Genomic DNA, 22,995 nt, shown 5'->3' on the forward strand with positions numbered 1-22,995 from the left:
AGTTTGCAGGCGGTATTGCGCTAAAAATAGCGCCTGCAAACCGACCCTAAACAGCGGCTGCTGTTTCTCCAGTGTGAAAACCCGAGGGCTTTCACACTGGAGCGGTGCGCTAGCAGGACCGCCCCAAAAGTCCTGCTAGTGTGTTTACCGCTCCTTCACCACTCCTTCCGCATTGCCGCCAGTATTGACCCTTTTTCGCACCGCTAGCGGCCGAATACCACCGCAATTCCGATGGTATATCGCCGCCCAGTTTGAAAGGGGCCTTTATTCTTGTTACAAAATTGAATAATCTATTACCTCCTCTCACGAGGATACCAATGCTCTATATTATTTTTATATTTTTCTAATATCCATCTATGTATTGGTCCCTTTAGTATATAGCTCTATGTATTCTCCATCCACCATTCATATCTCCCATTCATCATCCACACTAGCCTAAATATAAACACAATATCGATACCCATATAATACCACATGCAAAATTTTTTAATAAACAGGGCACAGTCCTGTTCATGTAAAAGTCTTGCCGAGGTTCTAAGCCCCTCCCACTGTTGCCAATTTTTTGGCCTTTGTAGAGAGTTTAAGCAATCAAACACGTTTGTTTCCTCCATAGCTTGCATTTCTCGCCGATCCGTTCAATTATTTTGAGACTTTTTGATTTCTGCCAGTTACGGGCTATTGTTGTCCTAGCTGATGTTATCATATAGCGCAAGATATCTCTCCTGATGGCTTTTACTGATCCTGGCATAATCAATAGCATTGCGATTTCAACACTAGATTGAATATCAGATCCCGACACCTTCCAATAAATATAAAATATTTTAAGCCAGAAATCTTTCACCATTGGGCATTCATACCATATATACACCATTGTACTTTTTTTTCCCCCCAAAACATGTTTCCGAGTTATTTCCATTTATCTTATGCAGGTCACTTGGGCACCAAAATACCATCTTATCATAATTTTATTATTTCTTTCTTGGTGTTTAGCCGCACTTCTTATTTTGTGTATAAAGTGAAATGCCATCTTCCATTCTGATAGTGAAATTAGATTTTTCCATTTCCAAGCTGTTAATTCCTTTAGGGAATTTGGAGGAAGTAAGAGCTTATATACGTTTGATAGATTATGAATCGGTCTTTGTTCCTGTACTAATAATTGCTCAAAATTGGTTAACGATCTTTTAAAGGACCACAAGGTTTGGACCTCGATAAAAAAAAACTGGCTACAGGGGTGTCCGAAGGGTGGTGATAGCAAGTGGTAAATGGGGTACCCCAGGGCTCTCTCCTGGTACCAGTTCTGTTTAATCATACAATACATATTTATAGAGGTAGGTGTATATATAGCTCAATGTTTGCTGATGATACAAAGCTATGTAGGGCTATTACTTCACTGCAGGATATTGAAACCTTCACAGGAAGACCTGAATAAAATAATGGGAAGGACAGCTACATGATAAATGAGATTTCATTTTGAAAAATGTAAAGTAATGATGAGGAAAAACTTCACATTCAACCTATTCTCCCTGAGAATAAGACGCGTGAGAGGAGATATGATGGTGATATACAAAAACCTCAATGGTGATTCTAGCATAGGGAATAAACTGTTCCATCTCAGGGAGTGCAAGACGACATGGGACCACTCAATGAAACTGGAGGAGAGATGGTTCCCTTTCACAATCGGTGGTGTCAGCTGGTAGTATAGATAGTTTTTTTAAAGAACTCTTAGATGGGCATCTTGGCAAAGACAGTATACAGGGATATGACAATGTGTTTTTTGATATGACCACACCCACACAGGTTGAACTGGATGGACTGGTGTCTTTATTCAACCTTGCCAACTATGTAACTGCTTGTTCAATGTACAAAGTCATCTTTTGTGAGGTCTCTTATTTAATATTTCGTTTTATTGTCATTCATTTCTCCAGGTACCCATCCAAGATAGAGAAGATGGACTATGAGGAGGGGAAAATGTTGGTGCATTTTGAGCGTTGGAGCAGCCGATATGATGAGTGGATCGATTGGGACAGTAGTCGGATCCGTCCTCTGGAAAGGCCTTCTTTGCGAAAGGAAGAACTTGAAGACGAGGAGGAGAACTGCGTACGTTTTTAGCTCTTTTATGGTGCAAACTGGAAGTGTAAATAAGACAAGGGCCATTTTGTAGCTTTATTGTAAAAAGAAATTAAGAATTTCAGTCTAAAATATGATTATTGACATTTTGTAGGATTTCAATGAAGGAGAAGAGGTTTTAGCTCGGTGGACCGACTGTCGGTATTATCCTGCCAAGATCGAGGCCATAAATAAAGAAGGTTTGTACAGTGGTGTCAGAATTGTGGGTTGGCCTTAGTTTTACATCAGCGGAAGTGTGTACATGCTCAGCAACACATCTAGGAAGGTTATGGAATACTGTTACACTTCTGTGTGCATTTGGAATTAAATTGGTCTACGGCAAAAAGTAGGGTTGTCCCGATACTGAGCATTTTCCTAAAGTACTTGTACTCTGCGGAAAATGCTCCGATGCTTCACCCGATAATTGGGCAGTCAGGGATGATCGATGTGGCGGGGGGAGTTATAAGCACCGATCTCCCTGTATAGATTTCAATTCAGCCCTACAGCTTCTCTCCAAACCCCCCCCCCCCCCCAGCTGGTTTAGTGAAATCTATACAGCAGTGATCGGTGCTTGTAACTCCCCCTGAAGCCTCACCGATCACCGCTGACTGTCCCTGTATCCTCCAGTTACCTCATCTGTGGTGCTCTCCCCCTCCATGCTCTGCGTCCCCCCTCTGTGCTGCTGCTGCTGTCCTCCTCCTTGCTCTGTGTCACACTCCATGTCCCCCTCTGCGCTCCGTGTCACCCTCCATATCCTCCTCTGGCCCCCTCTGTCAGGATGGAGAGCGAAGGTAGGAGCCGCTAAATCCGACTCCTACCTTTTCTGAATGAACACTCTGAAAAGGTAGTCAGTGATCACTGGCTCTGTCCATTCATATAACTAAAACATTGTAACCTGTGTTTACGATGCTGCAGTTTATGAATGGAGAGGAGCCTCTGTCTCCTGTCCATTAATTTTCAGTGCAGCTGAGAAAGGGACTCGGCAATATGTGTCCCTAGTCCCTTTCTTTGTCTCAAAGGGGAGATGTCAGAGGTCTGTTAAGACCCCTTGTTCTCTCACCAAAGCCCCCCAACAGGGCTAAAAAAAAAAGTATCGGTACTTGTACTCGGTCTTAAAAAAGTGGTATCGGGACAACCCTAGTAAAAAGTTTAAGTCAGATATATTATATAGGCTGCCCATATCATTATGGCGTCACATATTGTATTGGTATTTGTTTTTTAAAGCTTCTCCTGTAGAATATTAGCGGATTTTCTCTATATGACTAGCTATGACTAAGCACTAGTTTCAGTGCGAAACGTGTCGGCAGTCGGGTTTTTATTTCATTTTGCTGTGACTTGTAGTGCTGTCCTTCTTTTAATAAAGGCTACAATTTGTTCAGAGTGCGGCTGTCCAGAGACCATTTTTGTTCCAGGATTTTCTCCCTGTCCAAGGGACTAAATCAGGATCACAATCTGCTTGTCCCTCATGACGCATTCTGCTTGTCCCCTCATGACGCAATCTCATGACGCGATCTGCTTGTCCCCTCATGACGCGATCTGCTTGTCCCCTCATGACGCGATCTGCTTGTCCCCTCATGACGCGATCTGCTTGTCCCCTCATGACGCAATCTGCTTGTCCCCCTCATGACAATCTACTTGTCCTGATATAAAAATTATAATTTGAACCAAAACCATATATATAAAAATTATAATTTGAACCAAAACCATATATAAATAAGGTGAAGGGTTGATGTTTTTTATTGGGCAGAGGTGCTTTTAGGAATGTCTGAGGCTTTTAAAAATGAAAGGGGCTTTATGGCAACCTAAACTTTTTAATGTTTTTAACATTGCGCTGTTTCCTTCTCCTACTCCCCTCCCTGCCTGTCTCCAGCACCGCACCCAGGGACTAGCAGGCGAGAGAACTTGCAGCATGATGAGCATGGTTTGGGTGCTTGACAGGAAAGGGGAGTTTTCGGGTTCCTTTTTAAAGTGATTTGTAAATGAAAACTTGTTGTTTTTTATTTTTTATTAAAAAAACAGTTTAAACTTGCCTGCCATTGCACAGAGCAGCCCCAAAATTACTCTTCTTGGGTTTCCTGCCAGCGCTGCTGGCTCCTTCTCCTTGTCCAGTGCTCCCACAGGAAGTGGCTTACCAATAGTGACACTCGTGTGTACTCTTCTGCTGTGTCCATTGACGTAGACAGCGGGACACGCTCCCCCTCGTAACTGGCTTTGATTGACAGCACTGGAAGCCAATGGCTCCCGGTGCTCCAGCAAAGCCAGTGAGACCAGGAAGTTAGGGGAAAAAAGCTGCACTGGATCGAATGAGGGCCCAGGTAAGTAAGCAAGAATGCATTTAGTTGAAAAATGTTTAAGCTTTAGAACCACTTTAGAATGTTAAACATTCAGCAGAACCGTATTTGCGCAGCGATCTTGCAAGCACACTTTTTGGGGGGAAAAAAAATACACTTTTTTAAAATGAAAATATAAGATAACAGTTAAGTTAGGCCAAATTTTTTTTTTATGTTGTGAAAGATGATGTTATGCCGAGTAAATTGATACGAAACATGTCGCACTTCAAAATTGTGGCCGCTCATGGAATGGCGACAAAATGTTACCCTTAAAAATCAACGTTTAAAAATTTCTACAGGTCACCAGTTTTGAGTTGAAGGAGGTCTAGGGCTAGAATTAACGATCGCGGCAATACTTCACATGTGGTTTGAACACCGTTTTCATATGTGGGCGCAACTTGCATATGCGTTCGCTTCTGCGTGCGAGCTCGGCGGGACGGTGAGCTTTTTAATTAAAAATATATATATTTTTTTTTACACTGTTCTTAACCACTTCAATACACGCCCATAGTCATTTGACGTCCACAGATGGGATCTCCCATCCTGGGTGACATCATATGACATCCTGGGCTTTGCCGGGGGGATATCTGAATGATGCCTGCAGCTAGAGGCATCATTCAGATATCATTCGTTAGTGCCGGCGATTCTGTGCAACATAAGAACGATCATAGCGGAAATCCCCCCCCCCCCCCCCTCCCGCTGCCATCCGGAGCTTCTCCGGGCTCTCCTGTGCCATCGGGGGCCCGGAGAAAGAATCGTTTGGCGCAGGCAGGAAGCATAGAGATGACAGATGGTCACCAGTCATCTCTATGACCGTCGGAGGCCCGGGCGCGATGTGATGACGTCACGCCCGGGTACCCGTAAGTAAACAAAGCCGTGATTGCGGCTAGTAAGCAACACTTATCATGAGATCGTGATTTTTTTTTTCACCGTTCTCATGCTTTCCAGCCTGGGGGAGAGATACGGGGTCTTATTGACCCCGCATCTCTCCATAAAGAGGACCTGTCACACACATTTCCTATTACAAGGGATGTTTACATTCCTTGTAATAGGAATAAAAGTGAAAAAAAAAAAAAAAATTTAAGAAAAAGTGTAAAAAAATAAATAAAAGAATAAAAAACAAAATTAAAACGCCCCTGTCCACGGTAGCTCGTGCGCAGAAGCGAACCCACACGTAAGTAACCGCCGTGTAAACCACATATGTGAGGTATCGCCGCGTGCGTTAGAGTGCCAGCAACAATTCTAGCACTAGATCTCCTCTGTAAATCTAAACTGGTAACCTGTAAAAAATTTCAAAGCATTGCCTATGGAGATTTTTAAGTACCGAAGTTTGGCGCCATTCCATGAGTGTGCGCAATTTTAAAGCGTGACATGTTAGGTATCTATTTACTCGGTGTAACATAATCTTTCATATTTTACAAAAAAATTGGGCTAACTGTACTGTTTTGTTATTTTTTTAATTCATTAAAAATTTGAAAAATGATTGCGCAAATACCGTGCAAGATAAAACGTTGCAATGACCGTCTTTTTTTTCCCTAGGGTGTCTGCTAAAAAAACATATATAATGTCTGGGGGTTCTGCGTAATTTTCTAGCAAAAGAATGATGATTTGTACATGTAGGAGAGAAGTGCCAGAATAGGCCCGGTATTGAGGTGGGTATAAAAGCCCTGTATTGAAGTGGTTAAAAAAAAAAAAAAAGCATTTTTTGGGGCAATTTTATTCCTGTTATAAGGAATGTAAACATCCCTTGTAATAGAAAAAAAAACATGACAGGTCCTCTTAAATATGAGATCTGGGGTCAAAAAGACCTCTGATCTCATATTTACACAAAAATGCAATAAAAAAAAAAATGATTCCCATTTTAAGAGCATTGGGCAGAAGTGACGTTTGACATCACTTCCGCCCTCCAATGCTATGGAGCTGAGTGGGGGATATCATTCCCTTACTCGGCATCCAGGCAGTGAGGGGAGAGGAACCGATTTAGCTCCGCCGCTATCAATGGCTCCGATAAGCGGCGGAGACAACTAGAGCTGGGGGGGGGGGGGGGGATTGGGTTAATCAGCCACAGAGACCACTTTTACCTTAACCACTTAAGCCCCGGACCAATATGCTGCCTAAAGACCCAAGGGGTTTTTACAGTTCGGGACTGCATCGCTTTAACAGACAATTGCGCAGTCGTGCGACGTGGCTCCCAAACAAAATTGGCGTCCTTTTTTCCCCACAAATAGAGCTTTCTTTTGGTGGTATTTGATCACCTCTGCGGTTTTTATTTTTGGCGCTATAAACAAAAATAGAGCGACAATTTTGAAAAAAATGCAATATTTTTTACTTTTTGCTATAATAAATATCCCCCAAAAAGATATATATAAAAAAAATTTCCTCAGTTTAGGCCGATACGTATTCTTCTACCTATTTTTGGTAAAAAAAATCGCAATAATCGTTTATTGGTTGGTTTGCGCAAAATCTATAGCGTTTACAAAATAGGGGATAGTTTTATTTTTTTAAAACATTTTTTTTTTTTTTTTTATACTAATGGCGGCGATCAGCGTTTTTTTTTTCGTGACTGCGACATTATGGCGGACACTTCGGACAATTTTTACAAATTTTTGGGACCATTGTCATTTTTACAGCAAAAAATGCATTTAAATTGCATTGTTTATTGTGAAAATGACAGTTGCCGTTTGGGAGTTAAACACAGGGGGCGCTGTAACATTTAGGGTTCACTTTGTGTGTGTTTACAACTGTAGGGGGGTGTGGCTGTAGGACTGACGTCATCGATCGATTCTCCCTAATAAAAGGGATCACTTGATCGATGCGCCGCCATAGTGAAGCACGGGGAAGCCGTGTTCACACACGGCTCTCCCCGTTCTTCAGCTCCGGGGAGCGATCGCGACGGGGCGGCTATATACGAATAGCCGCGCCATCGTCGCGGATCGCTCCCCGAGGCTTACCGACCGCCGCATGTACCGGGGGGGGGGGGGGGGTCCCAATCGGACCCCCGACCCACGTCAAGCAGAGGACGTACCGGTACGTGCATGTGCCTGTCCATGCCATTCTGCTGACGTATATTTACATGAGGTGGTCCTTAAGTGGTTAAAGAGGACAGTCCGCCGTTTTTAAAAATACCGGGGTTATGGCAGCTCGCTGCTGCCATAACAACGGTATTTAACGTCAAAGTAGCGACGTATAATGACGGCGGCTGGTCCTTAAGTAGTTAATACAGGGTGTTTGTTACTGGCCAAATCATTAGGTGAAAAAAAGCCTAAAAAACAGAACTAATGTAGCCACCGCATCTAATGATTGATAAGCTACAATATATTACATTTTCGGTTTTGGGTTTATTACTGCTTTAATGCTTGGTACACACAATGAGATTATCGTACGAATGATTGCTTTTTATTTTTGCATGCTAGTCATATAACTAAAGCTACGAAAATTCTCGTACGACAGAATAAAAATTCAGGAGTAATGTAATGTGTTGTATTTTCGGGTGACCACTGTACTGATTAAGCGAAAATCGTACGATCTGGTACCATATGAGAAACATACTCACGCTTGTCCCATTCGGCTTTCGAAAGCTGTGTGCTGACGATCAGACTATCATACGATTGCTTTGCACGCGTTTTTTTTCGTATGATTTTTTAAATGTTTTATGGGGCTTAACTCTTACAGGGCTTTTGCCTGCCCCAGCCTGTCACTAGATTGTGAGGAAGAAGCAGAAGCACTTACCATTTATTGCCCTAACATTAAATCCGGGTTAACTCTATCAGTATATCTGCGACCACGGATTTAGCTCCAAATATCTCCCAACCCAACTTTGAATATTTTCTAGCCAAATCCTTTTACATGCCTACAGATAGTTTACACTTCAGGCATAGGGGGATATCCCTTTTCACAATGTTTTTGGCAAGGTAACTTTCAGCTTTTTGCCTCTGCTGCACTGAAATATAATGAATATCAGCCCTGTTAGTTCAGCTCTTTGAACTACGGAACTACACCCCCAAATTAAAAGGGAGATAAGTAAGGGGGGAGGAGACCATGCTGCTCCTACATGTATTTAGTACAGTGAGTAAGGTTTGTCACCTTAGGACAGGTAGTGTGTTACTGGCAGGATCGCCAGGTGAAAATAAAGGGAACTAAAGAAAACTGGTTTGACCACCGCATTGATGGGCTGGTAGGCTGCAATATGTTACATTTTTATTCTTGGGTTTAGATATACTTTAAGACCCCTTTTTACACAGAGGTTCCATGCACACTGGGCTTAAAAAAACGTCCATATAGAGCATCTTTCGGGGGGCTGACATCGTGGCTGCCTAGGACAGGTAAGTGTCCTTATTAAAAGTCGGCAGCTACAGTGTTTGTAGCTGCTGACTTAAAAAAAAAAAAAAAAACGCAGCTGCACCTCCGCTTTAATAAAGAAGGTCAAATTTTAGAGTAAGTAAGCCTTAGGGCTCACTGACACTTGCTTCAACTATAACACACACACATTAGAGCACCTACTGCTTCAACATGCTTTTTTTATATGTTTTTGGTGCTTCAGTGATGCTTTCCCCCCTCACCTTCCAGGACAGCTACTTGCGTGATGATTGGCTCCGCCCTCTACAGGAAACACAAATCCGATACAATTTAAAAGGCCCCTCCCTTTCCTCTGACCTTCAGTTGTTTTGTGTTTCAAGAACCTCCAGGAGCACCGACACGTTTTTTGTTTTCCTAGGTCTGGTAACTGTGGTTGGCGGACCCCCCCTGCTCTGGCAGCATCCAGTACTGGTTGTGTTCAGTCCTCATTTTTGGCCAGAAGGGTTCCCTGTTGTTGAAGGTTCTTGCCTCACCTGCAAGGGTAAAATGGCAACTTCCTTCAGGTTCTCCCCAGCTCTGCTGGTGGAAGCCTTGTCTTCCTTGGCTTTACCGAGATGTACCAAAATGGCGTCTGAGGACTTCTGGGGACGCGGCAAGATGGCGCCGGAACCGGAAGTCACGTGACACATTTTCCGGCGCCGTGTTCATAAGGACCATGGCGCAGTACACTGAGGGCATGCTGCCTGGGACTGCAGCCTTTTCTCTTCGGCCGATCACCAATGAAGCTTGAAGATAGGCCTGAGGAGGGATGGAACCAGCGGCAGCCTCTGCTTCCCATTCTACCCCCACGGTAAGCCCTTGTCTAATTATGCAGCAGGGGTCCTTTTTTTTGGTATGGGCCTGCTTTTTTCTTATGGCTCTTGTTTCTGTTCTTTTTCTAGGATAGACAGATGAAAAAGAAATGCGGAAACTGTAGAGCCAGGCTGCCTAATGAATATAAAAAACTTTTTTGTGAAGATTGTTTTCCATCTAGGGCTAGTTCAGAGCTTTTAAAGAGCTATTGTCTTCTATGAAGGAGGTGGTTGCCTCCTTCCGGTCTTTCAGTGACAGGGAAGCGGGTCTGGGACCTTCTTCCTTTGGTCCCAGGACTCAAGAACCGTCAGACCCCCTCCTTGGTCCGAGATCAGTGATTCACACTATACCTCGGATCCGGAAGAAGGGGAGAACCCGAACTCTTCATCTGATGGGGATTCCGCATCAGTGGGGGAGGCAGGTAACCCCAAGTTTCTTTTTCCAGCAGAGGAAATTGATGAGTTTTTTAAATCAATTTATACCTCTGAACAAATTGAGATGCCGCAGCAAATCCAATCTGTGCAGGATAGAATGTATAGGCCGCTTCAGGGGCAGAAGTCAAGGACTTTTCTGGTTCACCAGTCACTTAAAGGAACACTAAAGGTTTGTTTTTTATTAGATCAATTGATTGCTGTAAGCTAGAGCATTTAAATATCACGTTTTTCCTTTTGACCTCCAAAATACAGTAATCCAGGTTTGAAAATGCCATTTCCTGTCTCTCCTCTTCTTGCTTTCCACCAGCATCTGAGCCGTTTTGCATGGTGGAAAGCAGAATGTGCTCACCCCCTCTCTATGACTACAGCCCTGCGTGAAGATGCTCTCTTATCCCTCACGGGCATGGAGGCTAAGCCTAATGGGAACTGTAGTTCCCATTAGGCCGTGATGTAGCAAGAATGAATGCGCACCGCAAACCAGGAAGTCAGTGAGAATAACGATTCAGGAGTGCTGGAGGTGAATAAAACAGCTCGATTTCAACAGGTATCAAGCTAGTTATAATGCAAAACATTACTTTTTACTTTATCAGCTACTGTCAGACTTTAATTTAGGAGGAAAATATTTTTGTCTTTACAACCCCTTTAAGGATAAGATTCACTTTCTGTTAAAAAAAAAGGATAAGATTCTGTCAGAACGGAAAGATCCGGAAAGGAGAGTGTTCCAATCTAAAGGGCACAAAAGAAGATTTCCTTTCAATCTGAAATTGAAGAAACTTTCTTTATTCACTTAACCACTTCCCTACCAGCCCATAGTAAAATGACGTCCACAAAGAACTTCTGCCGTTCAGAGTGGACGTCATATGACGTCCTGGGCTTTCCGGGTGGATATCTGAATGATGCCTGCAGCTAAGAGGCATCATTCAGATATCCTTCTAAACTGCCGGCGATTCTGCACAACGTAAGAACGATCATAGCGGCGGTTCCGCCGCTAGATCGTTCTTACAGGCGGCGGGAGGGGACATCCCCCCCCTCCCGCCGCCATCCGGTGCTTCTCCGGGCTCTCCCGTGCCATCGGGGGCCCGGAGAACGAATCGTCCGGCGCTCGCAGGAAGCATAGAGATGACTGGTGACCAGATGGTCACCAGTCATCTCTATGACCGTCGGAGGACCCGGGCGCGATGTGATGACGTCACGCCCGGGTCCCGTAAGTAAACAAAGCAGCGATTGCGGCTGCTAAGCAACCACAAGCATGAGATCGGTGAATTTTTTTTCACCGATTTCATGCTTTCCAGCCTGGAGGAGAGATGTGGGGTCTTATTGACCCTGCATCTCTCCATAAAGAGTACCTGTCACACACATTCCTATTACAAGGGATGTTTACATTCCTTGTAATAGGAATAAAAGTGATAAAAAAAAATAAAAAATTAAAAAAAAAAGTGTAAAAAAAGAAATAAATATATAAAAAAAAAAAAGAAATAAAAATGTATTTTTTTAACGCCCCTGTCCCCGGTAGCTTGCGCGCAGAAGCGAACGCACACGCAAGTCCCGCCGACATATGTAAACGCTGTATAAACCACATATGTGAGGTATCGCCGCGTGCGTTAGAGTGCCAGCAACAATTCTAGCACTAGATCTCCTCTGTAAATCTAAACTGGTAACCTGTAAAAAATTTCAAATCGTTGCCTATGGAGATTTTTAAGTACCGAAGTTTGGCGCCATTCCATGAGTGTGCGCAATTTTAAAGCGTGACATGTTAGGTATCTATTTACTCGGTGTAACATCATATTTCATATTTTACAGAAAAATTGGGCTAACTTTACTGTTTTTAAATTTTTTTAATTCATGAAACAATTTTTTTCCCAAAAAAAGGCGTTTGAAAAATTATTGCGCAAATACCGTGCAAGATAAAAGGTTTCAATGACCGTCGTTTTATTCCCTAGGGTGTCTGCTAAAAAAACATATATAATGTTTGGGGGTTCTGCGTAATTTTCTAGCAAAAAAATTATGATTTGTACATGTAGGAGAGAAGTGCCAGAATAGGCCTGGTATGGAAGTGTGTATAACTGCCCGGTATGGAAGAGGTTAAGGACCCCCTACGACTATATATGTCGGCAGAATGGCACGGCTGGGCACAGGCACATACAGGTACGTCGCCTTTAAGAGCCCAGCCGTAATTCGCAGGCGCGCGCACGTGACCGGGTCCGAGGCTCCGTGACCGCGGACCCGATCGCTGCCGGTGTCCCGCGATCGGTCACAGGAGCTGAAGAACGGGGAGAGGTGTGTGTGTGTGTGTGTGTGTGTGTAAACACACCTTCCCCGTTCTTCACTGTGGCAGTGACACTGATCGTCTGTTCCCTGATATAGGGAATGACGATCAGTGACGTCACGCCGACAGCCACACCCCCCTACAGTAAGAATCACTCCCTTAGGGCTACCTAGTGGTTAACCACTTTACTGCCATTGTCCTTTTCACAGTAAGCAGTGCATTTTTATAGCACTTTTCGCTGTGAAAATGACAATGGTCCCAAAAATGTGTCAAAAGTATCCGCCATAATGTCGCAGTCACGAAAAAAAATCACTGATCGCCGCCATTACTAGTAAAAAAAAAAAATATTAATAAAAATGCCATAAACTATCCCCTATTTTGTAAACGCTATAACTTTTTTGCGCAAACCAATCAAACGCTTATTGCGATTTTTTTTTTTTTTTTTTTTTTTTTTTTACCAAAAATATGTATCGGCCTAAACTGAGGGAAAAAAAATATATTTTTGGGGATATTTATTATAGCAAAAAGTAAAAAATATTGCATTTTTTTTTCAAAATCGTCGCTCTATTTTTGTTTATAGCGCAAAAAATAAAAACCGCAAAGGTGATCAAATACCACCAAAAGAAAGCTCTATTTGTGGAAAAAAAAGGACGCCAATTTTGTTTGGGGGCCACATCGCACGACCGCGCAATTGTCAGTTAAAGCGACGCAGTGCCGAATCCTTTACCCGCATAAAGGTCCGGGTCTTAAGTGGTTAAATGTCCTAAGCTAGATGCCCCTATGTCTCAGGTTTCTAAGAAGCCAGACCTGTCCTTTGAAGATTCAGGGGTCCTGAAGGAGCAAATGGATAGGAAAGCCGATACTTTGCTACGGAAGGCCTGGGATGCTTTATCCTTGGGTCCAGTTGTAGCATCCACCTGTGTTGCTAGGAATTTAGATATATGGGTTCAACGTCTGGATGAGCTCCTTTCGTCTGACACCCCCAAAGAGGAGATTAGGGAGTCCCTCCCACTCATTGCTAAAGCAGTAGCATTCTTGGCTGATGCAGCTGCATCCTCTGTGAAAGCCACAGCAAGGTCTTCTGCTCTCATTCAGCCAGACGAGCAATCTGGCTTAAGTCTTGGGAGGGGGACCTGGTCTCCAAGAACAAGCTCTGCGGCATTCCCTTTGAAGGCAAGCTCTTATTCGGTTCCTCCTTGGTGGAGGTCCTAGCTCATTCCTCTGAGAAAAGTAAACAGTTCCCTTCTTCTCAAACTAATAAGCCACAGAATAAGAAGACTTTTCGTGGTTTCCAAAACTAATTTTGGAACCAACAGACAACAGGCGAAGAAAAAGTGATCTTTTAACAAAGATAAGCAGAAAAAGGGGATTCTCTTTACTGCTTCAGCCCCTTCCTAAAATCCACAGTGACGCCAGGATAGGGGTGGGGGAAGGTTGTCCCACTTCATCAAGGAATGGGAAAAGATTTCCGACAGTTTTTTTATCCTTCAAACATTGGAAAGGGGTTACAGGTTGGAATTCAAAAATCTTCCACCCCAGAGATTTTTTCTTACTCATCTGCCGAAAAACCAAGAGAGACGGCAAGCCATGTTGAATCCAGTTTCCATGTGGGAAACAGAAGGGGTAATTTCCCCTGTCCCGGAAAATCAAAAATTCGGGGGATTTTATTCTCATGTCTTTCTGGTTCAGAAAGCCTCCAGCGGCTTCCGGATGGTCATCAATTTGAGCGTCCTGAACAAGTATATTCTCTACAGATGTTTCCGGATGGAAAACATTTACTCTGTGAGGAATCTTTTATGGTCAGAGGTATTCATGGTTACCCTGGATCTTCAGGACGCTTATCTTCATGTTGCAATCTGCCAGAACCACCGAAAGTTCCTCAGATTTGCGATTCTCATGGACAACGGGCCGAGTCATTGGCAGTTCAATGCCCTCCCTTTTTAGTCTCTCGGCAGCCCCCAGGATTTTTACAAAGATCATGGCCGAAGTCGTGGCCTTTTTTCGGATACAATATCCGACGACATAGATATGTCGTCGGATATTGTATCCGAAAAAAGGCCACGACTTCGGACGATTTTCTGATCTTTGCTCGAGACAAAGAATCCCTTATCCGGGATCTGCAGTTGATTTTGCGGACCTTTTCAGGATCTCGGGTGGAAAGTCAACCAACGGAAGTCTTGTCTGGTACTCTCCCAGAACATACTTTTTCTGGGTTATCTAATAGACTCTGTTGCTCAGAAAACTTTTCTTCCCGAAGAGAAGTTTTGAAACTTCTTCTCGCCGTGCAGGCCTTCAGATTGCTCCCACAGACCTCGCTTCGGTGGGTCATGCAGTTATTAGGTTTAATGACCGCAGCCATCCCAGGAGTTCCCTGGGCCCAATTACACTCCAGACCCCTTCAGGCGTTTGTCTTACTCCAATGGGATCGCAGGAAGGATTCTCTGGATCAACTAGTTCAGCTTCCAAGGGAGAATTCTCTCAATCTCTCCTGGTGGGAGCAGCGGGAACAGCTGCAGGGAGGGAAGAACTGGAGCGCAACATGCTCCAGTGAAGGTTACCACAAACGCCAGTCTGTGGGGCTGGGGTGCGCATTCTCAGGGCTGGCAGGCCCAGGGAGCTTGGTCACCGGAGGGGCAGACCGCTCCTCAAATTTCAGGGAACTACTAGTTGTAGGGAAAGCTCTCTTGGCTCTGCAGGAGAGGCTCAGTTCAAAAGACCTGTTGGTATTATCAGACAATGCCACGACGGTGGCATACCTGAACAAGCAAGGGGGCACTCGTTCGGAGTCACTCCTAACGCTATCACAGCGGATTCTTTCCTGGGCGGAAATCAATGTCACCTCGATCAGAGCAGTCCACATAAGAGGTTCAGAGAACACGCTGGCGGACTATCTGAGCATGGTGAGCGTAAGTTCCAGCTGTTGGAAGTTACATCAAATCACGTTCCAGGAGATTGTGCTAAGATGGGGTCTTTCTGCTGTGGATCTTTTTGCTCCCAGTCTCAACAGAAAACTGCTGGCATTTTTCTGACTGGAAAGAGAGACTGAGTCCTTAGGGACGGATGCTCTCTCTTTCCCGTGGGATTTCTCTCTGGCCTACGCCTTCCCTCCTACCTCTGGTAGTTCGGAAAATTATTCAGGATCGGGCAGAAGTGGTTATGATCGCCCCCTGGTGGCCCAGGAGGAGTTTGTGTTCCTCTCTGAAGACCCTCTCTGTGGATCTACCCTGGCCCCTGCCAGAGCAGAAGGATCTACTCCATCAGGGACCAGTATTGCATTCAAACCCTCAGACCTTCTATTTGACGGTCTGGAGGCTAAGAGGCGCATCTTACAGTTGAAAGGGTGTTCAGAGACAGTTATTCAAACTATCCTGGATAGCCGCAAGTTGGTAACTAGAAGAATCTATGGGGAAGTTTGGAAAACCTTTTTATTTCTGGCAAAGGAAATCTGGTTTAGATTCTTTTTCTACGCCCTGTGTTCTAGATTTTTTACAAGGGAGTGGAGAAAGGTCTATTTGTCAGCACCCTTAGGGTTCAGGTTGCGGCCATGTCTGTGTTTGCAGACAAGAGGCTAGCGGAAGATCCTTTAGTCAGGAGGTTCCTTTCAGCCAGATCTAGACATGCCCCCAGGATCATCAAACATGTGCCTCCTTGGTATCTGTCATTAGTGCTTAATGCTCTAACAAGGGCTCCGTTTGAGCCTTTGCATGAAGCTTCCCTGAAACTTATTTCCTTGAAGATTTCCTTCCTTTTGGCTATTACGTCAGGGAGAAGGATTTCTGATCTGCAGTCCCTTTCCTGTAAAGATCCCTTCTTGAGGATTTTAGAGGACAGGGTAGTGATCAAGCCTGATCCTTCCTTTCTATTTGCCCAAAGTTTCTTTTAAGTTTCATAGGTGCCAGGAAGTAGTCCTTCTTTGTTTTTGTTCCTCTCCCAAGAATGCGGAAGAGGAAAGATTTCGTTTTTGTAGACGTAAATACTTGCTTTACTTCGAGAAATTCAGCAGGTTTCGGAGTTCCTCCCAGCTGTTAGTATTGTTCAGTGGCCCCAAAAAGGGATCCAAAGCGTCCAAAAGCTCTATCGCTAGATGGATTAGGGAAGCTATTTATGAAGCTTACACAGCGTCGGGTCATTGTCTTCCTTCTAGAATTAGGGCTAATTCAACAAGATCCATGGCTACGTCATGGGCATAAAGAGCGGGGGCATCGTATGGGAATAAACTTCTAAAGCTGCTGTCTGGTCCTCCTCTAATGCATTTGTCAAACATTATAGAGTTCAGATGCTTTGGTAGGAAAGTGCTTCAGGCTGTTGTCCCTCCCTAAGGTATAGTATCTTGCTTATCCTCTCAAGTAGCTGTCCTGGAAGGTGGGGGGAAACCCCCCATAAGACTTACCGGTAACGGTGTTTCCAGGAACCTTCCAGGACAGCGTCTATATTCCCACCCTATTTTTCTTTCACCTGATGGTGGTGTGTTTTTTGTTCTTTTGTGTTTTTTTTTCCCTCTGCCGAGTGCACTTTGGTGGAAGTTTACTTGATCTTCTAAATAACTGAAGGTCAGAGGAAAGGGAGGGGCCTTTTAAATTGTATCTGAGTTGTGTTTCCTGTAAAGGGCGGAGCCAATGATCTCTCAAGTAGCTGTCCTGGAAGGTTCCTGGAAATACCGTTACTGGTAAGTCTAACAGGTTTTTTGAAGCTTTAAAGGGGCTAAATCGCTTCCTTTACCTTAGTGCAGTCCTCCTTCACTTACCTCATCCTTTGATTTTGCTTTTAAATGTCCTTATTTCTTCTGAGAAATCCTCACTTCCTGTTCTTCTGTCTGTAACTACACAGAGTAATGCGACACTTTCTCCCTGGTGTGGAGAAAGCCTCTTGAGGGGGGAGGGGATGAGCAGGAGTGTCGGGATGCCCACTCACACACAGCTCATTTCTCTACCTGCAACGTAGATGGTGTCCTGACCCTCTTGTTCGCCCCCTCAAGAGGCTTTCTCCACACCAGGGAGAAACTGTCGCATTACTGTGTGGAGTTACAGACAGAAGAACAGGAAGTGAGGATTTCTCAGAAGAAATAAGGACATTTAAAGGCAAAATGGAAGGATGAGGTAAGTGAAGGAGGACTGCACTAAGGTAAAGGAAGCTATTTAGGGAAATATTTTTTTGCCTTTACAACCCCTTTAACGAAGCTTGGCAAATGCCCTGTGTGTGTTCATTTTAAATGTGTTTTACATGGAACCCAAGCTCAGTAGTACCCACACTCAGTAGATTCCTGACTCAATAGTACCCCTGTTAAGCAGATTCCCAGCTCATTGTACCGTCGTTCAGCAGATCCCCTGCTCAGTAGTACCCCCAGCTCTGTTGATGCCCCACTCAGTGGTATCCCTAGCTCTGCTGATCCCCCTGCTCAGTTGTGCCCCCGAGCTCTGCTGATCCCCCTGCTCAGTTGTGACCCCCAGCTCTGCTGATCCCCCTGCTCATGTGTGACCCCCAGCTTTGCTCATTCCCTGCTCAGTTGTAACCCTTGGCTCTGCTGATCCCCCGCTCAGGAGATTCCCCCAGCTCAGCTGATCCCCCTCTCTCTCCAGTCCCAGCTCACCTCCTGCTATATTGCTCCCACGCTGCTTACCATGTGTGACATCTGCTAGTTTATCCTTCTCTGGTCCCCTAGCTCTACTGATCCTCTGCCTTTGGACTGAGTCCTCTCTCTTTGTTCCTCACTCACCTTCCGCTATAGTATTCCCATGTTGCACGCCATGTGTGCTATCTGCTAGTTGCTCTGTTCCAGTCCGGACCCCGCTCGCCTTTTTGCTGCTCCACACTGCACACCAGATGTGAGGTCCGCACCAGACACTTCCAGAATATATACACATGAATAAGAAGTGACTGCTGATGACATCTTTCCGGTTCACTTGTTGGTTTCCCAGTGCATCCTGGAATATCTCATATCTGCGATACCTCCAAAGCGAAGCTAAAGCTTAATTAAAAATAAAAATAAAAAACGAAATCTTCAGGTGCTGTTTACGAGCTTTTTCATAGACTTCTTCTATGAAGGCTTTGAAGCACCAAGAAAGTGACATGGGGTATCATTTCTGAAGCAAGCACAACCTGTGAACAGGACTGTAAGGTAACCATTATATTTAGTGAGAGGCGCTTTGATTGGCATTCAAAGTGCTTTAAAAAGTTTGTTCAATGCCACAGTTTCAAGCAAGTGTAAATAAACCATTAATGTGCCAGTATGCTGAACATATGGGGGTACACTATGACAAGTGCTCCCCACCCTGCAAGTGGTTAAGTTTTGCTTTAAATGACAAAGGGACAACTAGCATGTTTGTAGAAAACAAACAACAGTTCTATATATTGTTTTTAGGAAGAAACACACACTAATATGCAATATTCTGGTACAATTTGTCATTTGAATTGCTCATGTTACAAAGCTCTAAAGTTGTATCCAATTTATACTATAGTCTACTGTATGGGTAATGTTCTGGTATTTCTATGCTGTTTTAGGAACATATACTGTGCAATTTTATGATGGAGTTATACGGTGCTTGAAAAAGATGCACATTAAATCCATGCCGGAGGATGCAAGGGGCCAGGTAGGAATATACCTTCTCTGCTCTGTTAAATTAAAGAAGTCTTCTCAACGTTCACACATTTTTGTTTATTTGTTTCCCTAGGGACATTTTGATGGTGCAGTGTAGAGAGCTGCACGATTAATCGATAAAAAAAAAAAAATTGTGATCTCGTTTTAACCCCCCATCGTGATCTCTATGCAGAATTTATTTTCATGTAACAAGTATAGAGAGTTCACTGCTCACTCAGCTGTCATAAGAAAAAACGGGCAACCTGCCAAGATTTTTACAACCTTGTGCTAGTAGATAACTATAAACATTGAAACTTTTTGTTCTTGGATCAAAAGAATGAACTTCTGTGTGTAGATGAGGGAAGTTTAACCATATCAAAACTAAAACTTTGTAAGAAACAAGTGTCAGAAAAAGGTTTAATCTGTATTGCTAAAACATTAGGGCCCTTTCACACAGGCGGATCCCTTTTTAGACGTTCGCTTGCTCAGCGGGGATCGCTCCGTTGATTCCCCGCCGAACCGGCGGATGACAAGTCCGTCTCTGCACACTGTGCAGAAACTGACCGGTCAGATCTCAAGTTTCCTTTATGGGGGGGATCGGATGAAAACGGACCGTAGAGTCTGTTTTCATCTGATCTGCCGGACAGATGGATAATGGGGTTTTCATCCGTCTCGATTTAACGGGGCGGATCGGATGTCAGCGGACATGTCACCGCCGATATTCGTCGCTCCTTTGAGATGTATGGAGCGTCCATTCAGGTCCGCCATCCATTCAGGTCTGCAGAGACCCTAGAGCAGGCATCCTCAAACTACGGCCCTCCAGCTGTTGCGGAACTACACATCCCATGAGGCATTGTAAAACTCTGATATTCACAGACATGACCAGGCATGATGGGAATTGTAGTTCCTGAACAACTGGAGGGCCATAGTTTGAAGACCCATGCCCTAGAGAATACAATGGTGGTGGTTGCATTATGTCATGTCACTGTATTTGCGCAGCTGTCTTTCAATGGCAATTTTTTGGGAAAGAATACACTTCAATGCATAGACAAAAAAAAACTGTAAAGTTAGCCTAATTTTTTTGTATATGTGAAAGATGTTACGCCGCGAGAATCGTGATCTTTATTCTAAGCAACAAAATAATTATTCTCATTTTAGCCAGAATCCTGCAGCTCAAGTGCAGTGATTCCAGCTAGCGTGGTTGACTGTATCCAACCCCCCCTCTCTTCCCGTAAATCATTGTCTGACCATGCTGCCGTGAAGGAGACCATAACTAAGCTTAGATTGACAGTTGTGGTCTCTGGCATCAGTGGCTTGCCCAAGGCCAATGCTGTCGCAATGCAATGGCTGTCACTTACTGAAAGATATGTGTCCTCACAGCAGAGGGAAGGGGAGCATCTGTAAAGCCAAGACAGAGCTGTACACGCTTTTTGTGCAAAACTGATCCAGGGTGTGGTGCGCCGTGGGCAGGTTCCAATAATTGCCTGCTTTGACAAGTGAGGTCCATGCAAAACGGGTGGAGAGAGCAACTGAACGCTGCTTGAGATTTATTTATTTTTAACTAAAAAAAAATATATATAATTTTCTTTAATTTCAGAACGAAGAGGCAAGGTTATGCTCGTAATGAGATGGCTTCTTTAATCATAGAAACACGTTTTTGTTTTATACCATAAGGACCGCAGTCTGATACTCCTGCCTAAGGCTCGACTAAAAGTGGAGACTGGCAGCATACAAAAGTCATGCAGGAGAGATTTGTGCCACTGCTATATGTCCAGTGATATAAAGCAGCTTGCTATCTGTGGAGGAGTGAGCCCACTTCTGTTCATTGTTAGAAATAATTTGGAAATTCGGAAGTCCATACCCATTTACTGCCATGATCATTAAGGTCTTTCGGCTGCTAAACATTTATAAATGAGCTTAGAAGAAAATGATTGCACACTCGAGTCCAAAAAGATGCAGTAGAACAATTATTTGTCATAAGTATACAAAGATGAAAAAAGTTGACGCGTTTCACACACAAAAATCGTGCTCATTCACAACATTTGAAATACACTCATCAAAGGTTATTTATAGGCACATATCGAATCAAGTATCTGATCAAAAACACCTGTGACCCGAGAACAATGAATGACATCACTAACCCTAAAATCATTTCTTGATTACTAAAAGACCTCTATATTTAATAAAAAAAAATCACAAAACAAAAAAGAAAAAACACATAAACATATGAAAATAAATGGATTTTTAAAAAGAAACCACACATATAGAGAGACCAATGGAAAATATAAATGTAGAATAAACATAAAAATAAATGGAAAAATGCGGCATGTAAATCGTCATATAAAATGAAGACACTTATCCAAAAAAAGTCCAGGGCAAAGGGACATGTATAAAAGTACATATGTAATAGACGCCACCTATCGTAGAGTATAAAATACACCCCATATGTCCATAGGGAACTAATGTATATATGCAATACGTTTTATTGGACAGATGGAAAATGAACCTATACCTAAAGTTAACAAAATATATTTATATATACAGTCAGGTCCATAAATATTGGGACATAAACACAATGCTAATCTTTTTGGCTCTGTACACCACCACAATGGATTTGAAATGAACAAGATGAGCTTTAATTTGAGGGTATTTACATCCAAATCAGGTGAACGGTGTAGGAATTACAACAGTTTGTATATGTGCCTCCCACTTTTTAAGGGACCAAAAGTAATGGGACAATTGGCTGCACAGCTGTTCCATGGCTTGGTGTGTGTTATTCCCTCATTATCCCATTTACAAGGAGCAGATAAAAGGTACAGAGTTGATTTCAAGTGTGCTATTTGCATTTGGAATCTGTTGCTGTCAACTCTCAATATGAGATCCAAAGAGCTGTCACTATAAGTGAAGCAAGCCATCATTAGGCTGAAAAAACAAAACACACCCATCAGAGAAATAGGAAAAACATTAGGGGCCAGATTCACGTAGCTCAGCGGATCTATAGATCCGCTCGATCTACGTGAATTAAGATCCGCTCCCGCAAGTTTAGGAGGCAAGTGGCTAATTCACAAACCACTTACCTCCAAACTTGCGACGGCGGATCCTAAATCCCCCGGCGGAATTCAAATTCCGCGGCTAGGGGAGTGTACTATTTAAATCAGGCGCGTTCCCGCGCCGTTTTAAATGCGCATGCGCCGTCCGGGGAATTTCCCGGCGTGCATTGCTCCCACTGACGTCACTAGGACGTCAGTGGTTTCGACGTGAGCGGGACTTGCGACGCGCGTGTTCGTGAATCGGCCTACGCAAACGACGTTGGAAAATTCAAATTCGACGCGGGAACGCCGGCTATACTTAACATTGGCTGCGCCTGCTAAAAACAGGGGTAAGTATACGACGGGAAAACCGCTACGGAAACGACGTAAGAACACTGCGACGGGTCCGCGTACGTTCGTGAATTTGCGTATCTCGCTGATTTACATATTATTTATCGTAAATCAGCGGGAACGCCCCCGGCGCCATTTTTAAATTGAAAAAAAGATCCGACAGTGTAACACTGTCAGATCTTAGTCCTATCTATGCGTATCTGATTCTATGAATCAGGCGCATAGATAGGACCAGTGTAAGTCAGAGATACGATGGTGTATCTGTAGATACACCGTCGTATCTCTTTGTGAATCTGGCCCTAGGTGTTGCCAAATCAACTGTTTGGAACATCCTTAAAAGCTCAGCAACACCAAAGACCCGGAAGACCACGGAAAACAACTGTGGTGGATTACAGAATAATTATTTCCCTGGTGAAGAAAACGCCCTTCACAACAGTTGGCCAGACGAAGAACACTCTCCAGGAGGTAGGTGTATGTGTGTCAAAGTCAACAATCAAGAGAAGACTTCACCAGAGTGAATACAGAGGGTTCACCACAAGATGTAAACCATTGGTGAGCCTCAAAAACAGGAAGGCCAGATTAGAGTTTGCCAAACGACATCTAAAAAAGCCTTCAAAGTTCTGGAATAACTTCCTATGGACAGATGAGACCAAGATCAACTTGTACCAGAGTGATGAGAAGAGTATGGAGAAGGAAAGGAACTGCTCATGATCCAAAGCATACCACCTCATCAGTGACGCATGGTGGTGGTAGTGTC

General features: G+C 43.8%; 1 protein-coding gene across 3 annotated transcripts in view; it reads left to right on the forward strand.

Moving 5' to 3' along the window:
• PHF20L1 (PHD finger protein 20 like 1) overlaps positions 1-22,995 on the forward strand; it is a 199,330-nt gene that overhangs the window by 36,162 nt on the left and 140,173 nt on the right. For all 3 annotated transcript variants that reach the window (XM_040354986.1, XM_040354988.1, XM_040354987.1), the window contains 3 exons: positions 1,926-2,097; positions 2,222-2,306; positions 18,783-18,871. In XM_040354986.1, the coding sequence (XP_040210920.1) occupies positions 1,926-2,097; positions 2,222-2,306; positions 18,783-18,871 (346 nt within the window). The remainder of the gene's footprint in view (positions 1-1,925; positions 2,098-2,221; positions 2,307-18,782; positions 18,872-22,995) is intronic.

The sequence above is a fragment of the Rana temporaria genome, chromosome 5 (assembly GCF_905171775.1).
Source record: "Rana temporaria chromosome 5, aRanTem1.1, whole genome shotgun sequence".
Lineage (NCBI taxonomy): Eukaryota > Metazoa > Chordata > Amphibia > Anura > Ranidae > Rana > Rana temporaria.